The sequence below is a fragment of the Littorina saxatilis genome, linkage group LG13, assembly GCF_037325665.1.
Source record: "Littorina saxatilis isolate snail1 linkage group LG13, US_GU_Lsax_2.0, whole genome shotgun sequence".
Lineage (NCBI taxonomy): Eukaryota > Metazoa > Mollusca > Gastropoda > Littorinimorpha > Littorinidae > Littorina > Littorina saxatilis.
In genome coordinates this window covers 33,761,534-33,783,731 of record NC_090257.1, presented here as the reverse complement: position 1 = coordinate 33,783,731, position 22,198 = coordinate 33,761,534, and the positions used below count along the sequence as shown (strand labels likewise).

Sequence of the window (22,198 nt, the reverse complement as noted above, 5' to 3'; positions counted from 1 at the left end):
TCTCTCTCTCTCTCTCTCTCTCTCTCTCTCTCTCTCCCTTTCCCTCCACCCACTACCCCGCTCCTCCATTTCTTTCTCCACGATTCTTCTTCTTCTTTTTTTAAGATATATATTTTTTCCTTCATCCCCTTTTATTCATTCATTCAACCCATTCAAACACCTACAGTAGCCATTTCTTTTCCCCAAAGGGTTCCAAAAAGCGGTATGTTTTCTGTTTTCTATCGTTGTTTATCCGAGAGTTGGACCGTGATATGACGGTGTTTTCCTGCTGTCGTTTCAGAGTGGAACGAGACGACAGCTATGCCAGTCATGGTCTTTATACACGGCGAGACCTACGACAGCGGAACTGGAAACGCCTACGACGGAAGTGTCCTCTCCAGCTTCGGTGACGTCATCGTTGTGACGCTCAACTACCGTCTTGGAGTTTTGGGTGAGTGGTGTTTGAGGTGTGTGTGTGTGTGTGTGTGTATGTGTGTGTGTGTGTGTGTGTGTGTATGTGCGGGTGTGTGTGAGTGTGTGTGTGTGTGTGTATGTGAGTGCGTGTGTATGTGTGTGTGTGTGTGTGAGTGTGTGTGTGTGTGTGTGTGTGTGGAGATGGAGGAGAGGAGGGAGGGAATGTGTGTTTTGTTGTCTCTCTCTCTTTCGGTGTCTCTGTCTCTGTTCGCATTGTTCGTAATGTTGCTCTTCCACTCTGGCGAATTGCCCTTGCGAATAGAATGCGCCAATAACTCGTAATGATCGGGACATGGTCGCAAGACATTCGTAAATGTTCTTAACCATTCGCCACCATTCGTCTCTGTTTGCGAACATTAGCAACATGCTCCTAATATTCGCAAGGAAGTCATATTCTGAATGTTTCGCAACGTACTCGTAAGTATTCGCAAACTATTCGTAATCATCGTAAAGGTATGCGTAGCGCTCGCAAGCATTCGTAAGGATTTTATTCGTGCACAATTTGCCAACATCTTGCGAATGGTTGCGAATTCATTACGAATTTCTCAGGAATGTTTTGACCATTTCTTCCCAATTCATAAGAATGTTGCGAAAGCCTTACGAATGCTTGCGAGTGACTGCAATTGCTTGCGAATGTTTTAAAAACAGTAAGAATATCTTGCAAACGTCTTGCAACTAAACGGCGATTTTGATGCGTATGTATTCTCAATGATCGGAACACATTCACAAGCACTCGCAACCATTTGTAAGACATTCGCAAGGATTGGTAAGGCTTCCAATTTTCTATATTATTTATGTCCATGTGTCTATTTTTTTGCCGTTCATATTCGCAAGGATATTCGGCACAATGTAAAGACAGGCATAACGAATGGTTGCGAATGGCTTGCTAGCGCCACGAATACATTGCGATGATTACAAATGTCTTGCGAGTACTAACGAGTACGTTGCGAAAAAAATAGCAATATGACTTCCTTGCAAATATTAGGAGCAAGTTGCTATGTTCAAAACAAGAGACGAATTGTAAGGAATAGTGAAGAACATTTACGAAAGTCTTGCGACCATGTCCCGATCATTGTGAATTATTGGAAAATGCTATTCGCATGGGCAATTCCGGGCACAGTGTAAGAGTAGCTTTAACGATCAGACGAGAGATACGAATACGTTACGCAGACGTTGGTTGCGTCATTATTAGCACCAGACAAAACCAATTCTGCTTGACCTTGACCTTGATCGTAGACGGCGATTCCTGATCTAACGCCCCTCGACCCCGGCCCCACCCACTCACCCAACACCATCAATCCTATACCCCACCCCCTTCTCTTTTCCTATCAGTCGTTTTAAAACCACGACCCCAATCCCCAACCGAAAGTAGTGGCGAATGAAGGCCGAAGTGGCAAAGGCCAGGAGGGGTAGTTAGTAATGAAAGTGAAATCCGTCACACTTACCCTCTTCGCCTTCTGTACGCTCAAGATCCATTAACGGCCGCACTCGCTAAGCCCCCCGCGCCAACTTCTCTCTGTGTCCTCCTCGTCGAGCGGATCCTCCAGGGGGCCTGCTGATTTCGAACCAGGAAATCCGATCTCTTGCAACTCCGAGGAGGAAGTGCTTTTTCTTCCACCCAACAGAATGCAGCAAGCTGTCCCCTGGGCCGTGCAGGACGTTGGTGCGCGTGCACAATGAATCATGATTGTTGATGGGGTTGAAAACAACACAACAATAACAAAATCTAAGAATTGACAGAATGTGTAAACATACAAGAGTTCTCTGACGTCGACTGAATGTAATACAGACAAGAGTTCTCTTACGTTGACTGAATGGGAAAACAGACCGAGTTCGCTGAGGTTGACTTTTTTTTTTTTTTTTTTTATTTTTTTTTTTTTTTTTCACAAGTCTTTCTTTCTTTATTTGGTGTTTAACGTCATTTTCAACCGTTCAAGGTTATATCGCGACGGGGAAAAGGGGGGGGGGATGGGATAGAGCCACTTGTTAATTGTTTCTTGTTCACAAAAGCACTAATCAAAAAACTGCCCCAGGGGCCTGCAACGTAGTACAATATATGACCTTACTGGGAGAATGCAAGTTTCCAGCACAAAGGACTTAACAATTCTTACATACTGCCTGACTAAAATCTTTACAAACATTGACTATATTCTATACAAGAAACACCTAACAAGGGTAAAAGGAGAAACATAATCCGTTAGTCGCCTCTTACGACATGCTGGGGAGCATCGGGTAAATTCTTCCCCCTAACCCGCGGGGGGTACGCACAAGTCAACTTAGCCCTGATCGTCGTAAGAATAAGAAACAGCACAACACTTCAAAGAAGTTCTAGCACTGCATGGCTTCGGTTACTTCCCGTTCAATCATTATTTCACCAAGACGAGCATTCCTGACCATTTTAAGCAGCGCAGCAGGAAAACGATTGCAACAACTGAACAGCAATAATGAACAATCCAATTAGCGACAAAAAGACGAAAGAAATACTGCAGCCAACGGTCGTTCTGTGTCTTACCATACAGTACTTACTCGGTCATTTTCACTCTTGAGGGAATCTACCGTTTAATTCTCACCCAGTTTTTAACCATCTTGATACAGAGTCTTTTGACGCTGGTCTGTGACTATTCGTACACATGCGCATCTCACAAATTCCCGCAGTTCGGGAAATTGCGATAAATGGAATTCTCATACATGTGCGGACATTGTACCCCACAGACAGTCCAAAAGTCCACCATAGCATGAATATGTAATGCATTGTTGAGATATGCTTTGTGGCTATGACAATTACTTGCGCAGAAGTACAATACCAGTGACACTTATTTTTTTTTTTTTTTTTTTTTTTATTTTTTTATTTTTTTATTTTTTTTTTAGCATCAAAATGATCATATGTCATCATATATTGATCTTTTTTTTAAACAATATTCGCATCATAATGTATGGCTGTCTTTACATTATATCAAAGAAAATAAACAATAGTTTGTTTTTAATTAATAAAACTTCAGACTAACGAACTCTCAAAACAACATGATTTCCAAAAATAATTTCCAGTGTTAATCGTGAATCGGTTTTTTTAAAAATGCTTACGCACATCTTTGCGATTAAAATAATGTGATTAATCTTCTTCATATTTTTGCTGTTACTTTTTATACCAAAAAGCACATCTGTAACATTCAACCTAATTCTTTCACCAATGTTTACTAAAATGTACATTTCAATATATTTCCAAAACCTGAGCACTGTTGGGCACTCAAAGAAAAAATGCTCCAATACATCAAGTTCATCCTTACAATATGTACAGTTTTTATCAGCCTTCACTTTCATTTTACACAATAAAATATTAGTTGGATAAATGTTTTGCAATATTTTCCAATGCAGTACACGTAATCGAACTTCACTAGTGACAGTGGCTGCTAAGTTCCAATTCTTTTCGTCAATTTCAAATCCTAATTTTCTTCTCCAAAATCCTTCTGAACAGGGTTGGCTGTATTGTTTTCCTACCAGAATCTTTCGAATTTCTTTTACTGATTTAACTTTTTTCCCACAGAAGGTCGGAATGTCACAGACTGAACAATTTACATCGTTTATATCGACATTTCTTAAAAGGAGATGTACAGCTATTCGAACAACATTGTACTCAAACAATCTATTTGCAGTGTAGCCAGTTCTTTCACACACTTCTTCATAGGTAGAAAAACGTCCATTCTCACACACATCGCTCACATACATTATACCACTTTTAATCCAATCCGCAAAAAAAAGTGGGTTTCCTTGACAAATTATATCTTTGTTGTTCCACAACAAACCGGAAACAGAATTACCATTATTATCGACTTGATTGTTATCAAGCCATGCCTTCAACACAGCGGACCAAAATTCCGATTTAATACTGTCCAATCCTTTAAATGGTTTGCTATTAATGTTCGCAAAAAAACACTCAAAGCGACTCCCAAAACGGAAAAACAGTGCTTTTGGGAGCCATGACCATTTCTGGTCTTCATTAGACAGAGTTAGGTTCACAACCCAGCTTAACAAAAAGGAACACTGCATCTGACGCAAATCAATCATATTTAATCCACCTTGCTTTACTTCGTTACATAAAACAGTTCTTTTCACCTTTTCAAATGCTTTTCTGTTGCAGTCTTTTTTGCGCCACACGAAGCGAAACATTAACCTATTAATTTCAGTTAGAACGTCGTCTGGTACAATCAGCGCCTGCATTATATAGACAAAATGTGGCAGAATAAACGTTTTGAATACACAGACTTTACCAATAATGCTCAAATTCCTTTTCTCCCACACGCAGATGAGCCTTTTTGCAACATTCACTCTCTCTTCCCAATTCTCTTTCACTTTTGACGCACGCATATAATTACAGAAATACACACCTAGAATTTTCATTTTGTCTGTACATGCAAAACCGCAACACTCATTCCTACAATTCTTCCGCGACCCAAACCACATTAGTTTGGATTTTTGGTGATTTATGTTCAAACCTGATATTTCTGAAAATTTACCAATCAAAGCCAGGGCTTGGAACATGTCATGTTCATCTTGCAAAAACAATGTAACATCATCAGCATACAACAATAATTTCAAAACTTTATTCGCTGAGGTTGACTGAATGTAAAAACAGACGGAGTTCGCTGACGTCGACTGAATTAAAAACAGACCGAGTTCGCTGACGTCGACTGAATTAAAAACAGACAGAGTTCGCTGACGTCGACTGAATTAAAAACAGACCGAGTTCTCTGACGTCGACTGAATGTAAAATCAGACAAGAGTTCTGTGACGTCGACTGAATGTAAAATCAGACAAGAGTTCTGTGACTACGACTGAATGTAAAAACAGACAGATTTCTCTGACGTTGGCTAAATGTAAAAACAGACAGATTTCTCTGACGTTGGCTAAATGTAAAAACAGACCGAGTTCGCTGACGTTGACTTAATGTAAAAACAGACAGATTTCTCTGAGGTTGACTGAATGTAAAAACAGACCGAGTTCGCTGAGGTTGACTGAATGTAAAAACAGACCGAGTTCGCTGACGTTGACTGAATGTAAAAACAGACCGAGTTCGCTGACGTTGACTGAATGTAAAAACAGACCGAGTTCGCTGACGTTGACTGAATGTAAAAACAGACCGAGTTCGCTGACGTTGACTGAATGTAAAAACAGACCGAGTTCGCTGAGGTTGACTTAATGTAAAAACAGACAGAGTTCTCTGAGGTTGACTAAATGTAAAAACAGACCGAGTTCGCTGACGTTGACTGAATGTAAAAACAGACAGAGTTCTCTGACGTTGACTGAATGTAAAAACAGACAGAGTTCTCTGACGTTGACTGAATGTAAAAACAGACAGAGTTCTCTGAGGTTGGCTAAATGTAAAAACAGACCGAGTTCGCTGACGTTGGCTTAATGTAAAAACAGACAGAGTTCTCTGAGGTTGACTTAATGTAAAAACAGACAGAGTTCGCTGAGGTTGACTTAATGTAAAAACAGACAGAGTTCGCTGAGGTTGACTTAATGTAAAAACAGACAGAGTTCTCTGAGGTTGACTTAATGTAAAAACAGACAGAGTTCTCTGAGGTTGACTTAATGTAAAAACAGACAGAGTTCTCTGAGGTTGACTTAATGTAAAAACAGACAGAGTTCTCTGAGGTTGACTTAATGTAAAAACAGACCGAGTTCGCTGAGGTTGACTTAATGTAAAAACAGACCGAGTTCGCTGAGGTTGACTTAATGTAAAAACAGACCGAGTTCGCTGAGGTTGACTTAATGTAAAAACAGACAGAGTTCTCTGAGGTTGACTTAATGTAAAAACAGACAGAGTTCGCTGAGGTTGACTTAATGTAAAAACAGACAGAGTTCGCTGACGTTGACTGAATGTAAAAACAGACCGAGTTCGCTGAGGTTGACTTAATGTAAAAACAGACAGAGTTCTCTGAGGTTGACTTAATGTAAAAACAGACAGAGTTCGCTGACGTTGACTTAATGTAAAAACAGACAGATTTCTCTGACGTTGGCTAAATGTAAAAACAGACCGAGTTCCCTGAGGTTGACTTAATGTAAAAACAGACAGAGTTCTCTGACGTTGGCTAAATGTAAAATCAGACAAGAGTTCTGTGACGTCGACTGAGTGTAAAAACAGACCGAGTTCTCTGACGTCGACTGAATGTGGAATCAGAGTTATCTGACGTCAACTGTATCACAGCTCAAGAAAATAGCCCTTACAAACATAGAAAGTTATATGATTGTCACAGACTAGTTGTTGCTTTCACGTGACGTCACTAAACCACCCGGGCAGCCATTTTCCAACCCATGCTAAAGTCGCACTGAAAAGGCGTTAATTGTGACGTGCTATGTTTGTATCTCGTGGGTCAAATCATTGGATTGTGTACACGCATTTGTTTGCTCAATGGAATTAACAAAGGGTTAAGGATAGCGTTGTTTCGGTATGACACATCCCCATCATAGGGCACCCTCCCCATCAGATACAATATGTATGACGTCATAGTAAGCAATTCCATCATTTTGTTTAATGCCATATTATCTCTAAGCGGAAACAGAAACCAAAAAACCGCCAGAAGGAATCAGCGATATGAGATCCCAACATGCTCCAGTTCGTCCGCGGAGTGTCACTTGAATTCCACCGCACCAAAAAAATAATTGTTCTGGCAAGATTCAATTATCCGTAATGGAGCGTTGCCTCCCCTAAAAATAATGGCCACCAAAAATATTCAATTTTGTATGATGTAGCGTTGGCCCAAGTTATTGATACATGCCTAGATCCGCCAACGAAACAAGATTCAATTATCAATGACGTTGTGCCGGAGGAGCAGAATCGATGAGGGTGCAAAATTATATGGCGCATTTCTGCACCGGTGTGTGCATCAGAAAATAATCTGTCTTTGCACAACATTGCCGTTCCGTAGTTCTGTCTGACGGCCGTCGGAGACAATTCTATTATTTTCATTTCCCCTTCCCTGGTGCGGGAACCGTTGAAAGCATCATCAACCACTTTGATTGGATTTCTTCGTTTTTTGTATGGATTGATATCTTCGTTATTAATATGGAGCGAAATCAGACTTTCTCTTATTAGAAATGTTGAATTGCTTTTTCTTTTGCGTTCGTTTTTACGGGCTTTGGTCGTGATTCATTCTCTGTCTCTGTCTCTGTCTGTCTGTGTCTGTCTCTGTCTATCTGTCTCTCTGTATCTCTCTGTCTCTCTCTCTTATAGAAACCCAAGTTTACACAAGTTTTCTACGCTTATGGCAACTGTGAATGAAGGTATTGTTCGAAAGTTGTCAGTGTATGTGTACAAAGCATTTCGGCTTCGTAGTGTTGTTATGTCTTAGTTCATGTAAGCCTACGATATATTTTATTTGAAATGTAATGTCTTAGTTCGTGTGTGATATATTTCATTTGATTTGTGTGCAAATGTCATTATGTCATTGTATATATGTTCACCCCCCTCATAAGGAGCTATGGCCTAAATGAGTAAACAATCCAATCCAATCCAATCTCTCTCTCTCTCTCTCTCTCTCTCTCTCTCTCTCTCTCTCTCTCTTGCAGTCTCTCTCTCTCTCTCTCAGTGTCTCTCTGTCTCTCTCTCTGTCTCTCTGTCTCCCTGTCTCTGTCTCTCTCTCTCTCTCTCTCTCTCTCTCTCTCTCTCTCTCTCTCTCTCTCTCTCTCTCTCTCTCTCCTTCCCACTGAAAGCTAATGGAGGATGAAGACGCACAAAAAAGAGTACAGTAAGAAAGTTTCTGATAATAATCTCCCCCGTCCCCCCTCCCCCACCCCGGAGGGTTCATGATTTAAGTCTTCTTTTTGTACGAGGTCTGCTGAAAAGTACACATGCTCGTGTTTACCAAATCTGCAGTAAAACACACACAAATGAGAATGTAGGCTAAGACATTCCGCAGATTTGTTTTTCTTTTTCAGGATTTTTGACCACGCTTGACCACTCGGCCATGGCCAACTTGGGTTTGCTGGACATCACGCAGGCGTTGCTTTGGTTACAGGAAAACGTTGCCAGTTTCAACGGTGACCCCAAGAGAGTGACCTTGTTTGGTCACGGTCACGGCGCCGCTCTGGTCAACTTGCTGCTTCTCTCTCCCTTTATGTCCGGTGAGTGTGTGTTCGCCTGTCTGTGTGCCTGTTGGTATGTCAGTCCAATTATTTGTGTCCGTCAGACAAACGTAAAGGCCCGCATCATTACATTTCATTTCATTTTCATTTCATTAACTCTCGTATTATCACAATGCTGGGGAATTTGGGTCGCTTCCTTCCAGTGGAAAGCTAGCAGCCACAAGAGTCGCGCTACCCAGGTGTCTGTGTGTTTAGGTGTAATCAGCCACCTGCACTTATGGCAGTATGACCGAGGCCTTTTACGTGCCACTTAAGGACAAGATATGGGTTAAATGATTCGAGTTTTACGCCCTCGCGGCTTTTGACGAGATACACAAGTGCATGCGTGTCTAGGTGGTATCAGCCATCTGCACTTATGGTAGAATGACCGAGGTCTTTTACGAGCCCCTGTGGTGACACGGGGGTGGGACATGGATACCGTCTCTGGGTCTGCATATAATGTTAAACCGTGTCCTGTCCCTGCCGAAATTGGAACCTGCGACCTTAGGATCACAAGTCCAGTGGTCTACCAACTGAGCTACCCGGCGCGACAGATGTAGCTCTGTTTTCTCGTGCCTGTACCGTAATATATCCGGTGTCGATGGCAACGCTTAATTTATCTCTTTGGCTTCTTCTATAGCAAGGCTTTTTCTCCTGGAGACAGATGTTCGGCTTTAAAGAGGCTGCGTAGGAGCCTTTTTTTGCAGAAGTCCGAGGTCCATTATTCCAACAAGCCATCATTCAGAGCGGTTTTTCCTTATTCTCATGGGCAATGTAATAAAACCACCAATGATGAACCGTCGCGATATAACCTTCGTGGTTGAAAACGACGTTAAACACCAAATAAAGAAAGAAAGAACCAATGATGAATCCACCTCTATGCTTCCGCCTCTTCTCAGCTTTGTTTGACAATGAAATTGACGAATTCTGCATACTTGTAGCCCATTGTTTGCATTTATCGTGGCAGCTGTCATTAAAAAAAATGTGTATATAAATCGCCATGTCACGCCGAGTTAACGTGGCCTGATGGCATTCTTTTGCATCAGCACAATCTACAATTAATGACTTGATTATCTCTCGTTAATTTCTTGTGTTCCCCTTGGCCTCGTGTTGCTTTAGTAGTTTTTCTTTGTTCCGCTTGGCCTCGTGTTGCTTTTGTAGTTTTTCTTTGTTCCGCTTGGCCTCGTGTTGCTTTTGTAGTTTTCCTTTGTTCCCCTTGGCCTCGTGTTGCTTTAGTAGTTTTTCTTTGTTCCGCTTGGCCTCGTGTTGCTTTTGTAGTTTTTCTTTGCAGAGAGCAGAGGGCAGTTCTTTCAACAAGCAATTATCATTAAACTGCTTGGCCCTATTTATGTAGGCAGTTTTCTACAACTTGTTGTAAACATCATTGGTGATAGCAGACACGGCGTGTTTTTCTTGTGTACATATTACCCTTTGTTGGTAGAGCGGTAGTCAGAAAAAGGGGACGTCGCCATTCGGAGATCCGAATAGCCTGTCAACAATCACGATAAGTGGACTACGCGAAGTTTTTATATACTTCGCGAAGCTTGCTGCACAAGGCTATAGCACTGAATTTTTCGGTAAAAAGACTTCGCGCAGTCTTCGAGAAGTCGACTTCGGGCTGAGTTAAGGACAGCCTTTACAGTGTGAAAGACATGCGTGTCAAGAAAACCGGTCAGAAAACGGGGACGTCGTTTTTAGCAGGGGTCGTTATGGGAGGTTCGACTCTATTATCATATTGTTTTCTCCTCCACAGAGGAACAAAGATAACGATGAAAACGTACTCACCACAAACACGAACAAGAAAACCACGAATAAGTTGTTCGTGTTTCTGGTGAGTACATTTTCACTGTTATCTTGTTCTTGTTCTTCTCACCTGCTGTCTCTTGTTCCCATTCCTCCACAGAGGGTCGAGGTCCGTTCTTCCAGCAAGCCATCATCCAGACCCGGTCTGCACTGTCCAACTGGACAGTGTCGTTATAAGGAGGGGTCGTTATTGGGAGGATCACCTCTATCATCATATTGTTTTCTCCTCCACAGAGGGTCGAGGTCCGTTCTTCCAGCAAGCCATCATCTAGACCGGGTCTGCACTGTCCAACTGGGCAGTGTCGTTATAAGGAGGGGTCGTTATTGGGAGAATCACCTCTATCATCATATTGTTTTCTCCTCTACAGAGGGCCGAGGTCCGTTCTTCCAGCAAGCCATCATCCAGACCGGGTCTGCGCTGTTCAACTGGGCAGTGTCGTTATAAGGAGGGGTCGTTATTGGGAGGATCACCTCTATCATCATATTATTTTCTCCTCTACCGACGTCCGAGGTCCGTTCTTCCAGCAAGCCATCATCCAGACCGGGTCTGCGCTGTTCAACTGGGCAGTGTTGTTAGAAGGAGGTGTCGTTATTGGGAGGATCACCTCTATCATCATATTGTTTTCTCCTCTACAGAGGGCCGAGGTCCGTTCTTCCAGCAAGCCATCGTCCAAAGCGGGTCCGCGCTGTCCAACTGGGCAGTGTCTTACGACCCGCTGTGGTGCACGGAGAAGCTGGCCAACAAGGTCAACTGTACCTCCTTCATCGGGAACAATGACGAGCTGGTCAAGTGCCTGAGGAAGCGGTCAGTGGCCGAGCTGCTCAACGCCGCCCCCGACGCCCCCAAGTACTACTCTTGCTTCGCCCCCGCTGTGGACGAGTGGACCGTGCTGCCAACACAGGTGGAGAAACTCATCAAGGTATGACATTGTTCTTCTTCCTTCTTCGCTGTTCGTAGGCTTTAACCTACATGTACATTCGTGTGTTGCACGAGCGGGGTTTTAAATGTATGACAGTTCCCTCTCCCCGCCCTCCCCCCCCCTTTCCCCCATTTAGGCAGCCATGCTCCGTTTTCGGGGCAAAATGGCATCATAAACAGATACTTTCTATTTCTGTTCGTTGTCTCATTGTTATTAATTGGTTTATTAATTGTCAGCATGTGTGGTAGCTCTTGTGTTGTTGCTTTGTAGGTTCTTCAGATACATGGTTCGTTTGGTAGCATGTGGGTGGGAAGGTGATAAGGGTTTTGTTCTGTTTGGAAGAGCGATGGCTGCTCTACGTGCTGCCTCCTGTGTCTCCAATGTATTTCCGCTTTTGTTTTCATTTCCTTTACATCCTCTTTTTTAAACTCTACGTTTTTCATTTCTATCTTTGTTCATGACAACCTTCAACAGCCTGTAACGTATATATCTGTTATCGCCAATCTGTTCTGCTTTTTGTTTTGTTTTACATTTAGTAAAGTTTTTACTAAATCTTTTAACATAGACCATGAATCGAGACGACAATGGTGGTGGTGTACATGTGTGTGTGTGTGTGTGTGTGTGTGTGTGTGTGTGTGTGTGTGTGTGTGTGTGTGTGTGTGTGTGTGTGTGTGTGTGTGTGTGTGTGTATAGCGATTTCGAGAAAACTACTGGACCGATCGTCATGCGACTTGTGTTTCACTTTTGTGTATGTTCATTTCTCCTATTCATTTTCTTCTCTTTTTTTCTTCTTTTTATATTTAGTCAAGTTTTGACTAAATATTTTAACATCGAGGGGGAATCGAAACGAGGGTCGTGGTGTATGTGCGTGTGTGTGTGTGTCTGTGTGTGTGTGTGTGTGTGTAGAGCGATTCAGACTAAACTACTGGACCGATCTTTATGAAATTTGACATGAGAGTAGAGAAAGGGGGAATGTACGTTCTGGCTCACCGATTCCGACAGACCCTAAATATTAACGCAAAATAGGCTTCTGGACTAAACTTTTACTAAAATGAAACATGCGACAAAATCAGAAAAATACTGCATAAATCCATACAAAAAAAAATACAGTAAAGTAAGGTTGTTTTGAACCAATGCCGGGTCTGTCGGAATCAGTAACCCAGAACGTACATTCTCCCTTTCTCTGATACAACATTCTTAAGCTCAATACGCTCTCTCATTTACAAACTTTACTTCATATGTTCTTTCACTGTTAGAATTATATCTGATACATGCAATGTGACTGTCTAAACGAATAGTTAACTCTTTACAAGTGATTCTATTTTTACTTTTTCTTCCCGTCCTATTTGAATCCCCTTTTTTAAAAACTGCTTTTTCAGATCTTCTATATCGAGTGGCTTGTTATATTCAGCTCGTGTTTTTGTTTGAATACTTGCTTTCTTACTTTTGTAGTCATCAAAGTCTGTTTGTATCTGTTTGAATTCTTCGTCAGAAACTTTTGAATCTTCAAGTGCTTTACTGATAGACAGTTTTAGGCTAGACAATTTTGATGATGCAAGAGTGGAAATGGATTCGTGTTTTTCAAGCTTTTTCACAATTTTTTTCATTATAGCTGATGCTATAAATGATAAACCACCAACTGCTGCTGCGACACCACCTAGGATTAGAGAAACTGGAGTCCCTACTCCGGTAGCTAACAGAATTGTTCCCGTTACACCTGCAGCTGATGCAAGGATAGTAGAACCAGTGCTGGCATTAGAAAGGCTGTTGTAAGTTGTTGAGTACTTACGTCTAGCGCGAGAATATTTTTCTAATTCATCTTCTAGTTGTTTTTGTATATTACTAATGTGTGCCAGTCTGAATTGTTGACTTTCTGCTGCACTTTCATCAATATTAGGATAAAGCTTCACACTGCTAGTCATCTTTTTAATGCAAAATATAAAATATTTATCTTAATTCTCACTGGCCAGTGTTTCTGCTAAGCTTTGAAGCTGTTCATTGCTTAACACCTTATCTGTATAGTAGAAAGCAATCAAATCAAGATAAGTAAGATTAATACTTCTTATTTCTGTTAAATTATTTATATCTGCGTTAACAACAACATTTTGGTTTGACGTCTGTTTTTTTATTGTGTTAGAATCCTTTTGAACAGCAATAAATACTCTGACTTCTTCAACATTTAATGGTCTCCAGTTGAGATTTATTCCTCTCATTAGAACAGTGTTTGTGGTTTCTTCCCTTTTCCTGACAACTATATCAAATATCATAGTTGCATTCTGCCCTATTGGAAGCTTGGGTATAAAATCGACAATGGTGTCAGCGTCCTTTTCAACACTTTGTTTTCTGTGAATGAGATAGTTGTTCTTATGGAAAGGTTTAACTGCAACTTCTCCCCTGCTGTTAAACGCAGGAACAAGGCTAACAATTAGTGGTTTAGCATTGATTGACTTACGGAATGTGTCGTCTTTTCCAACAAGAGTGTATGGACTCACAAATTCAAACTTCATTTCCCAGTCAATCTTTTTTATAACAGGACTAAGTACCCATTTTTTATTCTGATGTTTCCACATGTAGAATGTGTCATCGACAATTGGATCAGGTACATTAACATCACGGATTTGACCTAGTTTGAGGAATCTTGGTTTCTTTTCATCGTCGATTTCCTTTCTCTTGTAATGACCAGTGTCTGTAAACTCAAATGCATACACTGCACCAACTTCAGCATTGCTCTCAAAGTCGATAGCGTCTGCTAAATCTTTCAACTCTATAGTTGAACATGCAACAGGATAAGCTATTGTAGGTCCACTCGACATTTTAATACTCAATATTTTATGGAACTATTTCCAATGTAATGTTAAACAAACAATCAACTGGTTGTCCACTTTGATTTTTCAGATCAATGTGTAGGAATTCATGACACCCTTCCTCCAAGTCCTTGAACTGAAGTGTCTTAAATGTTGGCACGTGCATTTTACAAAAAGAGGCATCACTCGGTGGAAGAATCCTAAGCAGATCAGAACGCTGATCATTAAACAGATTATAGGATGTGTTAAGCTCTCTCATGTGAACAAACAGTACACTGTTAACATCCATGTCAATGGGACGTGTTCCCTTGTATATTTTTGTAATTCCAAGCATATCAAGGAGTTTGGTTGGAAACTCAACGTTTACTTCTCTAGTTTTGGGCATAGTAAGAGTAGCAATGAGACTTGCATGATTTAAACTCGCTGTAATACCTACTGGAGCAAACAATTCTTTCTCTAAAGTGCAGAAGTCATAGTAACCATCTTCTACAGAATGTGTTTTACCATTAATTCTAACCCAGTTGTTAGCCTTTTTTTTACTGATATTATACCAAGTAACCTTGTACATAATTTCATGCAGTGCAACTTTCATTCCTCCATTTTGATTGTTGATAGGGGTTGCAAGTTTAACTGGCACACTAGTCTTCACATTTGTTAGTGTGATAAACATTTTTTATTCAACAACAAAAATGAGTCAGTATAAATTCAACAAAGATGTTAAATACAAAACTGGACCATATTACAATCCAAAGACTATTTCTTTCCATGAGTTGGACTTTGCTGTAACAGAAACAGAATCCATTCGCGTTAAAGTGCCTGACCCATTCCATTCTTACCTAAATCCCCCAATCAAAAATGATAGTGTTCCAAAGATGTGGAACTCTCACCCAATTCAGTTCTATCAGAATCAGTTAAACTTTGCAATATTCTGTGCAACCACAGGATGTGGAGTGTCCTATGCAGACCACATGAATAATTCAAACTTACTGACAAAGTGTGTGTACACATTTCACGTTTACTATCAGTGCAGGAGAATCTTGTCTGAACTTCAGGCACCAATGCCGCATGAAAAGAGCTGGAACCCATTCAACAATAGGATAAACATGAAAGTGTATGAGCGTCTCTGCAATGAATTCAATATAGATTTTAAGACCGACTTTAGGCAAAAGCAAGACAAAAACCATGGCATGGGAACACTATATTTATGGGGTGTCCACAGGAGGTATAATTTTGATTACTGGCCAGGTCATACATCTTTTTCTTCAAATGTGCAGGTACAGTTAGGATCAATAGAACAAGAGCACCACAATGCATGGACTACTTTTATATTAGACACCGGCAAAGGTTTCACTGGATCAGGTGTTGAAAGGATCAATGAATCTATCCGAACATATGCGTGGTGCTTGCTAGGCTCGCAGGCACAGACACGATCAAACATAATGAGAACAAGCACAGGGTTTGGTGCACAGAAACAGTTGTTATCAAATTTAGAAGATGTCATAAACTCTGCAGTTGATCTGCCTTCCAGCATCAAAAGGTATCAAGACTCTCTCCGTTATGCAAAATCAAAAGTTGACTTTGCTGTTGGTAACTGCCTTTACATGTTACCTTCTGATCTCCAGCTGCAGATTGGAACAATAACAAATTATAACAATGAAATCATTATTGCTAGTGACACCCAGCCGCTTGGAAAGGGTGAAGAACTGAATTCAGAAATCAGAACGATGCTACAGCCATATCACAATGAACAGAAACAAAGCGTGACAAGTGAAGATCACGCTGCAGGTGAAGATCATTCTGTCACTAGTGATGATCAAGCTGTTAGTATTAGTGATGATCATGAATCGCAGAAGACTGCTCTAGTAATTGGTGGAGTGGGTGTAGGCTTACTTTTGCTTTATTCTCGTTAGCAGAACACCTGCAATTAAAACTATTAGAGTCCAGAGATGTTCAGCCATGAAACCAACAACTTTACCTGCAAAAGATAACAGCCAGCTAACAATTGAACCAATGATTCCTGGAAGTGCATCCAAAGCTTTTGCTGCTAGTTTCTTTAATAGTTCTGCAATGTGTTTGAGTTGTTTCTTTACCCATCCCGGATCAGATGGAGATGAAGGTGAAGGTGGAGGTGGAGGTGTGACAGTGCCACCTGTGAGTGTTAACACTAATGTGCTTATTGCAAATCCTAACGCAGTTAGTATACTAGCTATTGTGATTCCCTGCTCTCTGAAAAGCGTTCTAATTCTTTCAGCAAGAGTTGTGTCTTCGTAAAGGATTCTTTGAATTGTATTTTTTATTCTGCTGACCTGTGTTCTCAGTTGTTCTCTATTGTTACTTAGAACTTCTAACCTTATGGCTTTCTCCTCCTGCAAATCTTTTAAACGCTTAGAAATTCTGTTTTTTACTTCTTGTTCTAGGTTTAAATCATCAGCATCAGCAAGTTTTTGTTTCTCTTTGTTTATATCTTCATCCAGCTGACCTAGTTTTGACAGATTATTTGCTATTTCACCTCTGATGGTTTGTAGTGATTGATTAAGGGCTTCTATTTCTCTCATAGGTAATAGTTCATGTGGAGTCTTCAGTGAAGTTTCCTCAGAAAAAGAAGTCTCTATCTCTTGTATAAGTTGATCAGCCTCATCTGCAAGTTTATTAAGATCTTGCAATGGAACAGATTCTATTTGAGTAGCAGTTGGTAGTCCTAGTTCTGCTTGTTGAAGTAAGGAAACAACATGGGAAGATGATGACCGTGTGCTAGGCACAATATCTAATTGCCTAAGTCGATTAGCAGTAAGTTTTTGTTTTAGTGAAACTTTTGATAGAAACTTAGCAGGATTAGATTTATATGTAAGTTGGACTTTTTCTCCTTTATCGCTAGTTGTATATAAATGATTTGCTTCCATTTTGAACTGGTTTGGATCTAAAACATCAGGTTCTTCTCCTAAACTTTTGTAGAAATCTCTAACTTTACCTTCCAGAAGTTCATGTCGTGCCACCTCATAATGCAGTGAATGATGGTAGGGAACCAAAGGGATTGCTTCGCTCATGTCGTCCGCTGGCTCAAATAAATCTTCAAATCCACCTTCTGCCATTTGTAACTTATTTTTTATTTTGAAAATAAAAAAAGATGGCACAATCGTTCGGTTCTGTTCTTGATCCTTACAGAAGGCTGAAAGAACCTCTCGGGGTAAAAGGAATAAGGCAAACAGTTATAGTTACAAATAATCCTTCTACTATTGATCAGAATGAAATACTTACTGTTAGGTTTCCTAATCTAGGTAAGAACGATGTTATTGTACCGGGCACTGTAAGACTATCATTCAAATTAGAATTAGAATCTGGCTCAGATGAAAATAGGACTTTGGCTTATAATGTAGGAAGAGCAATTGTGAGGAAGATTACTGTCAAACTGGAAGGGCGGGAAGTGATGTCATTGAATAATGCAGATGTTTTTTTAGTTTACGCAGATAATTGGTTGACTGACAATGAAAAGAAAAACAGAGTGTTTCAAGGGATTCAGTCAGACAATGGGATAAAAGTTAGAATAGGAGCAGGAGATAAAGCTGACAATAACAAAAAAGATAACGCTGTCAATGTTGCTTTTGGAAACAAATTTTGTATTCCACTTGACTTTGAACTCATAAATTCACATCCTCCCTTCTATCAAGGAGCATTGCGTGACAGGCTGTCATACGACCTGACTTTCAATAGTTATGATCGTGTTATGCTTTCACAAGACCCGGAAGCAAAGTATAAGGTGTCTGGAATTTCTTTAGAGTTTGATGTTGTAAACCATCCTGAACTGGCTAGACTTATAGAAAATCAGTACAGTTCTAAGCTGCCTATCTATTATGAAAGAGTGTTGAATCACAGTACACTTTCAAAAAGCCAGGCTGATCCAATCTGGAACATTAACTTGAATACACCAGCTAGGTCAATGAAGGGAATACTTATGTTGTTTGAGGAACCAAAAGATTCATATGAAAGGCAAATAGAAAAGTTTTACAATCCACTAATCAATAGAGTATATTGCACAATTGAAGGGCAGCCAAACCAAATATTTGCATCTGGCATGCTGCCATACCAACACTATGATGAAGCAAGAAAGTACTTTACTGGAGGAAGATTGAAAGACCCAACATCTGATCTTGTGGCTAAAGATCTACATTTACACGGTGTTGGCGTAGAAGATTTCTTGACAAATAAATATGCGTTATGGCTGGATCTCAGAACAACTGACGACAACAAACTGCATGGAAGTGGAAGGCGAATTGAAAACGGATCAGAAGGAATCACAATACAAATTGAAAAGGAAGTAGGGAGTAGTAGTAAATCAGTTAAGATCTACGTGTTTGTTGTGTCAGATGCGCAGTTAAACATCTCTGAAAGCAGATTACAGGATATTGTTTATTGAACGTGTTAAAATGAAGTATCTAGATTTTCTTCCAAAAGATCCACACTGTTCTTTGATTTGTGGGGCAACAGGTTGCGGCAAAACAAGATATGTTTTGGATTTATTACAGACTGTTTACATAAATCACTTTGAACACATAGTCATATTCTGTCCAACCATAAAGCATAACAGAACATACAAGGAGAGAAAATTCATATGGTCTGATCAAAATATATTTATTGTAAATCCTTCTGATCGTCTAAATGTTTGCTTGGAGCATTATTTCGATCTTTTTCAGAACACGCCAACACTGTTTATTATTGATGACTGTGCAGCAGAACGTGACATTGTTAGAAAGAAAAGTGCACTAGCAAAGCTTGCATTCAGTGGACGACATGCATTAATATCAGTTTGGATATTAACACAAAAATACAATGCAGTTCTGAAAGACTTTAGAGAGCAACTCAAAACAATAACATTGTTCTATTCAAAGGACCGTGACAGTTTTGAAGAGTGTCTTCGAGAAAATGATGTCATTGAAAACAAACAGGAGAGAGAAAGAATAAAGAATAATCTGAAATCTTCTAAGCACTCGAAACTGGTTTTAAAAACTGATCAACCAGTTCAGTATGTATGTTTGTAGAAATCCTTGCTAAGTTCTTACTCAAGTTCTTACCAAGTTCTTACTCAAGTTCTTGTTAAGTTCTTACTCAAGTTCTTACCCAAGTTCTTACTAAGTTCTTGTCAAGTTCTTGTCAAGTTCTTACTAAGTTCCTACCTAAGTTCTTACTCAAGTTCCTACCTAAGTTCTTGTTAAGTTCCTACCTAAGTTCTTACTCAAGTTTAATTTCTAGATTTTAATTTTATTCTGCATCAAAATAAAATGAACTGTGATGAATTGCTGATGCAGACTGCTACAGATATTGAAATCTGTGACAGTAGGACTATACCTGATAAAAAAGAAAGATTGTATTCACTTGCTGTTTGTGGAAAAACAAAACACTACCTTGGGCAGCAGTTAACTGTGGAAGAAGTACAACATCTTTCCTCAGAAGATATAGAAAAGTATCATGGACGGTATGAATCAGTGCTTGGTTCTAAGATGGTTAGAAGTATTGGACAGACTGTTATAGGTTTGTACACAAAGATTTTTGGACATTTTACACCTCTCGACTCGGAGGAAGACTTAACACATGATCTAACTCATGACCCTGTTGTTTCCAAGTCCCTCGAATCTCTTGCCTGTGGCCTGTATTATCGATTTGGTGCTTTATTAGTACCATTTGTTGCTGGATTAATTACTTTCAAACACATTAATTTTCAGAATAAAAAAGATGACAGATCAGTTGAAGCAGACAGTGGAGCAGACGAAAATACCAGAAGTGAACACAGTGACAAAGAAACCTGGTAGAGTAGAAGCAGGAAAAAAACTAGCCGAATGGAACAGACAAAAAAAGTTAAATCAAAAGGCAAAGCAGAACATTATGTCTGAAGTTGAGCAGACACCAAACATTCCTGAAGTGACTAAGGTCACACAAACTGATCAAGAATTAAAATCTTCATTTCTATCATACAGAAAAGTAGCTGTAGCAGCTGTTGTTGGAGGAGGTGGATACTTGCTTTACAAACTTTGGCAAGGCAAATATAAAGTGTCAGAAAGACCAAAATCAGAAACACCAAAACCAGAAACACCAAAACCAACAAACAAAGCAGTACAAACAATAACAAAGCCCACAGTAGTACCTGCAGTGGATTCATTTCATATGGAATAATTTTAATATTTTAATTTTGATAACATAAAAATGAGTTCTGAAAAGACAATAGTTAATCTAGTTTATCACGCTGCAGTGATTGGAGGCTTGAGTGTAGGTTACACAATGCTGGGTAAAAGTCTCCTCAGAATGAAACCAGCCGACTTGGGAAAGTTAGACTTCGAAGACGGTGCTAAACTAATTGGTGTTGTGACAGCTTCCTTTGCAACAAAAGACTTCCTGGTGAAGCAAGGAATTATTCCAGAAAATATAAACATGTAAGACAATAAAATGGCTAGCTTGGTTATGATGGTGGGAGGTGCGATTGTAAATGCGCTTGCATTTTCTGGCAGCAACTATTTGTTTTCTAAACTGCAAAATGGTGAAGAGAGGGAAAGGCACAACAAAGCCATGGAACAACTGGCGAAAGCACAGGATGAATACGAGAAGAAACGAATTGCGCAGTTAGACTTTATGAATGATAAACTCAGGCAGCAAGGACATGCAAACAAAACCTTTGCCAATGTTGATGCAGCCATTCAAGAATACTATCTTGTAACTGGAAAGAAAATGAAGACAAGTGCTCCTCCAAAACTGGGTGACTTTTATCAGCCTTCAGAAGAGCAGAAAATGGGGGAGATTGTTTTCATTGTTATTGGTATGGCTGTTGTTTACTTTATTGCGCGTGCTGTCAAATCTTAATATTCTGTCATTTAAAAAACCATGAGTGATGCTTTGTTATCTAAAATATATTATTCCCCAAAAGGATACTGGAAAGGAAGAACTGCTATTGACAAGCTCAGTGACGCAGCAGGTGTTTCTCAAGATATAGCAAAGAAATGGTTGTCAAAGCAGGCAGTTTGGCAGATCTATTTACCTGCACCAAGAAAAATTACACGACCACACTTTGTTAACATTAAACCGAATGACACTCATCAAATAGACCTGCTCTATTTACCGCATGACACAGTCAGAAGGAAGAAATATAAGTATGCACTGACTGTAGTTGATGTTGCAACAAGATACAAAGATGCTGAACCGTTGACAGAGAAAAGTGCTATAGCTACAGCTGTTGCCCTGCAAGAAATTTACAGACGTGGACCACTAAAGTATCCCAGAATGATTCAGTGCGATGATGGTAAGGAGTTTAAAGGAGCTGTCAACCAGCTTCTGTTAAAACATCATGTTACAGTGAAGAGAGGTATTCCAGGAAACCACAGGTCACAGGCTATTGTTGAGAGCTTTAACAAACAGTTGGCAGAAAAACTGTTTTCATATCAGTACCATCAGGAATTTTTGGACACAGAAAGTAAATTGCGTAACACTGAATGGGTCAAAAGATTACCATCAGTACTTAGAGCAATGAATCTGGAGGTATTTAAAGCTACAGGGTTAAGACCAGTTGATGCAATCAAACAGAAAACAATACCTGTTGCTCCAAAGTCAACAACACCAGTGGCATTACTACCTTTCAATCAGAAAGTCAGATATTTATATGCACCCGGTGAAGCTGAGGGTGACAGCAGGAAGCGTGCAACGGATCCAATCTGGAGTATTGACATTCATGAAATCAAGAGAGTAGTAGAGACAAATCCACCTATATATTACTTGAGAGAACCAGCACCGCAAAGAGCCTTTGTAAAAGAGGAATTACAATTAGTTCCACGTGGTACAAATGTTAAATGATTTTTTATTTCAGATTTTATAGTGTTAACAAAAATGGAAGCTCTGAGAAAGAATTCTAAGCAACTTCATTTTTTTAATTTATATTTTTATTTTGAGTTATAAAATCAAACTCACAGCGATGGAAAACTCTGTATTAGAATCTTTATCGACAGTATTTGACACCGTTGAATTACAAGTAACGGATCCTCAAAATGTGCAGTCCAGTGTGCAAGACGCCATTGAACAAATTCCAAACAATTTATTGATTGAACCTCCAGTAAAAGTGCAGAT

At 39.9% G+C, this 22,198-nt stretch overlaps 1 protein-coding gene across 1 annotated transcript in view; it reads left to right on the top strand.

The window, feature by feature from the left end:
• Positions 1–300: 300 nt before the first annotated feature.
• Positions 301–22,198, top strand: part of LOC138945874 (neuroligin-4, X-linked-like) — a gene marked incomplete at its 5' end in the record, with an annotated part of 80,350 nt that continues 58,452 nt past the window's right edge. The window contains 3 exon segments of the mRNA XM_070317394.1: positions 301–430; positions 8,389–8,574; positions 11,014–11,297. Coding sequence (XP_070173495.1) covers positions 301–430; positions 8,389–8,574; positions 11,014–11,297 — 600 coding nt within the window.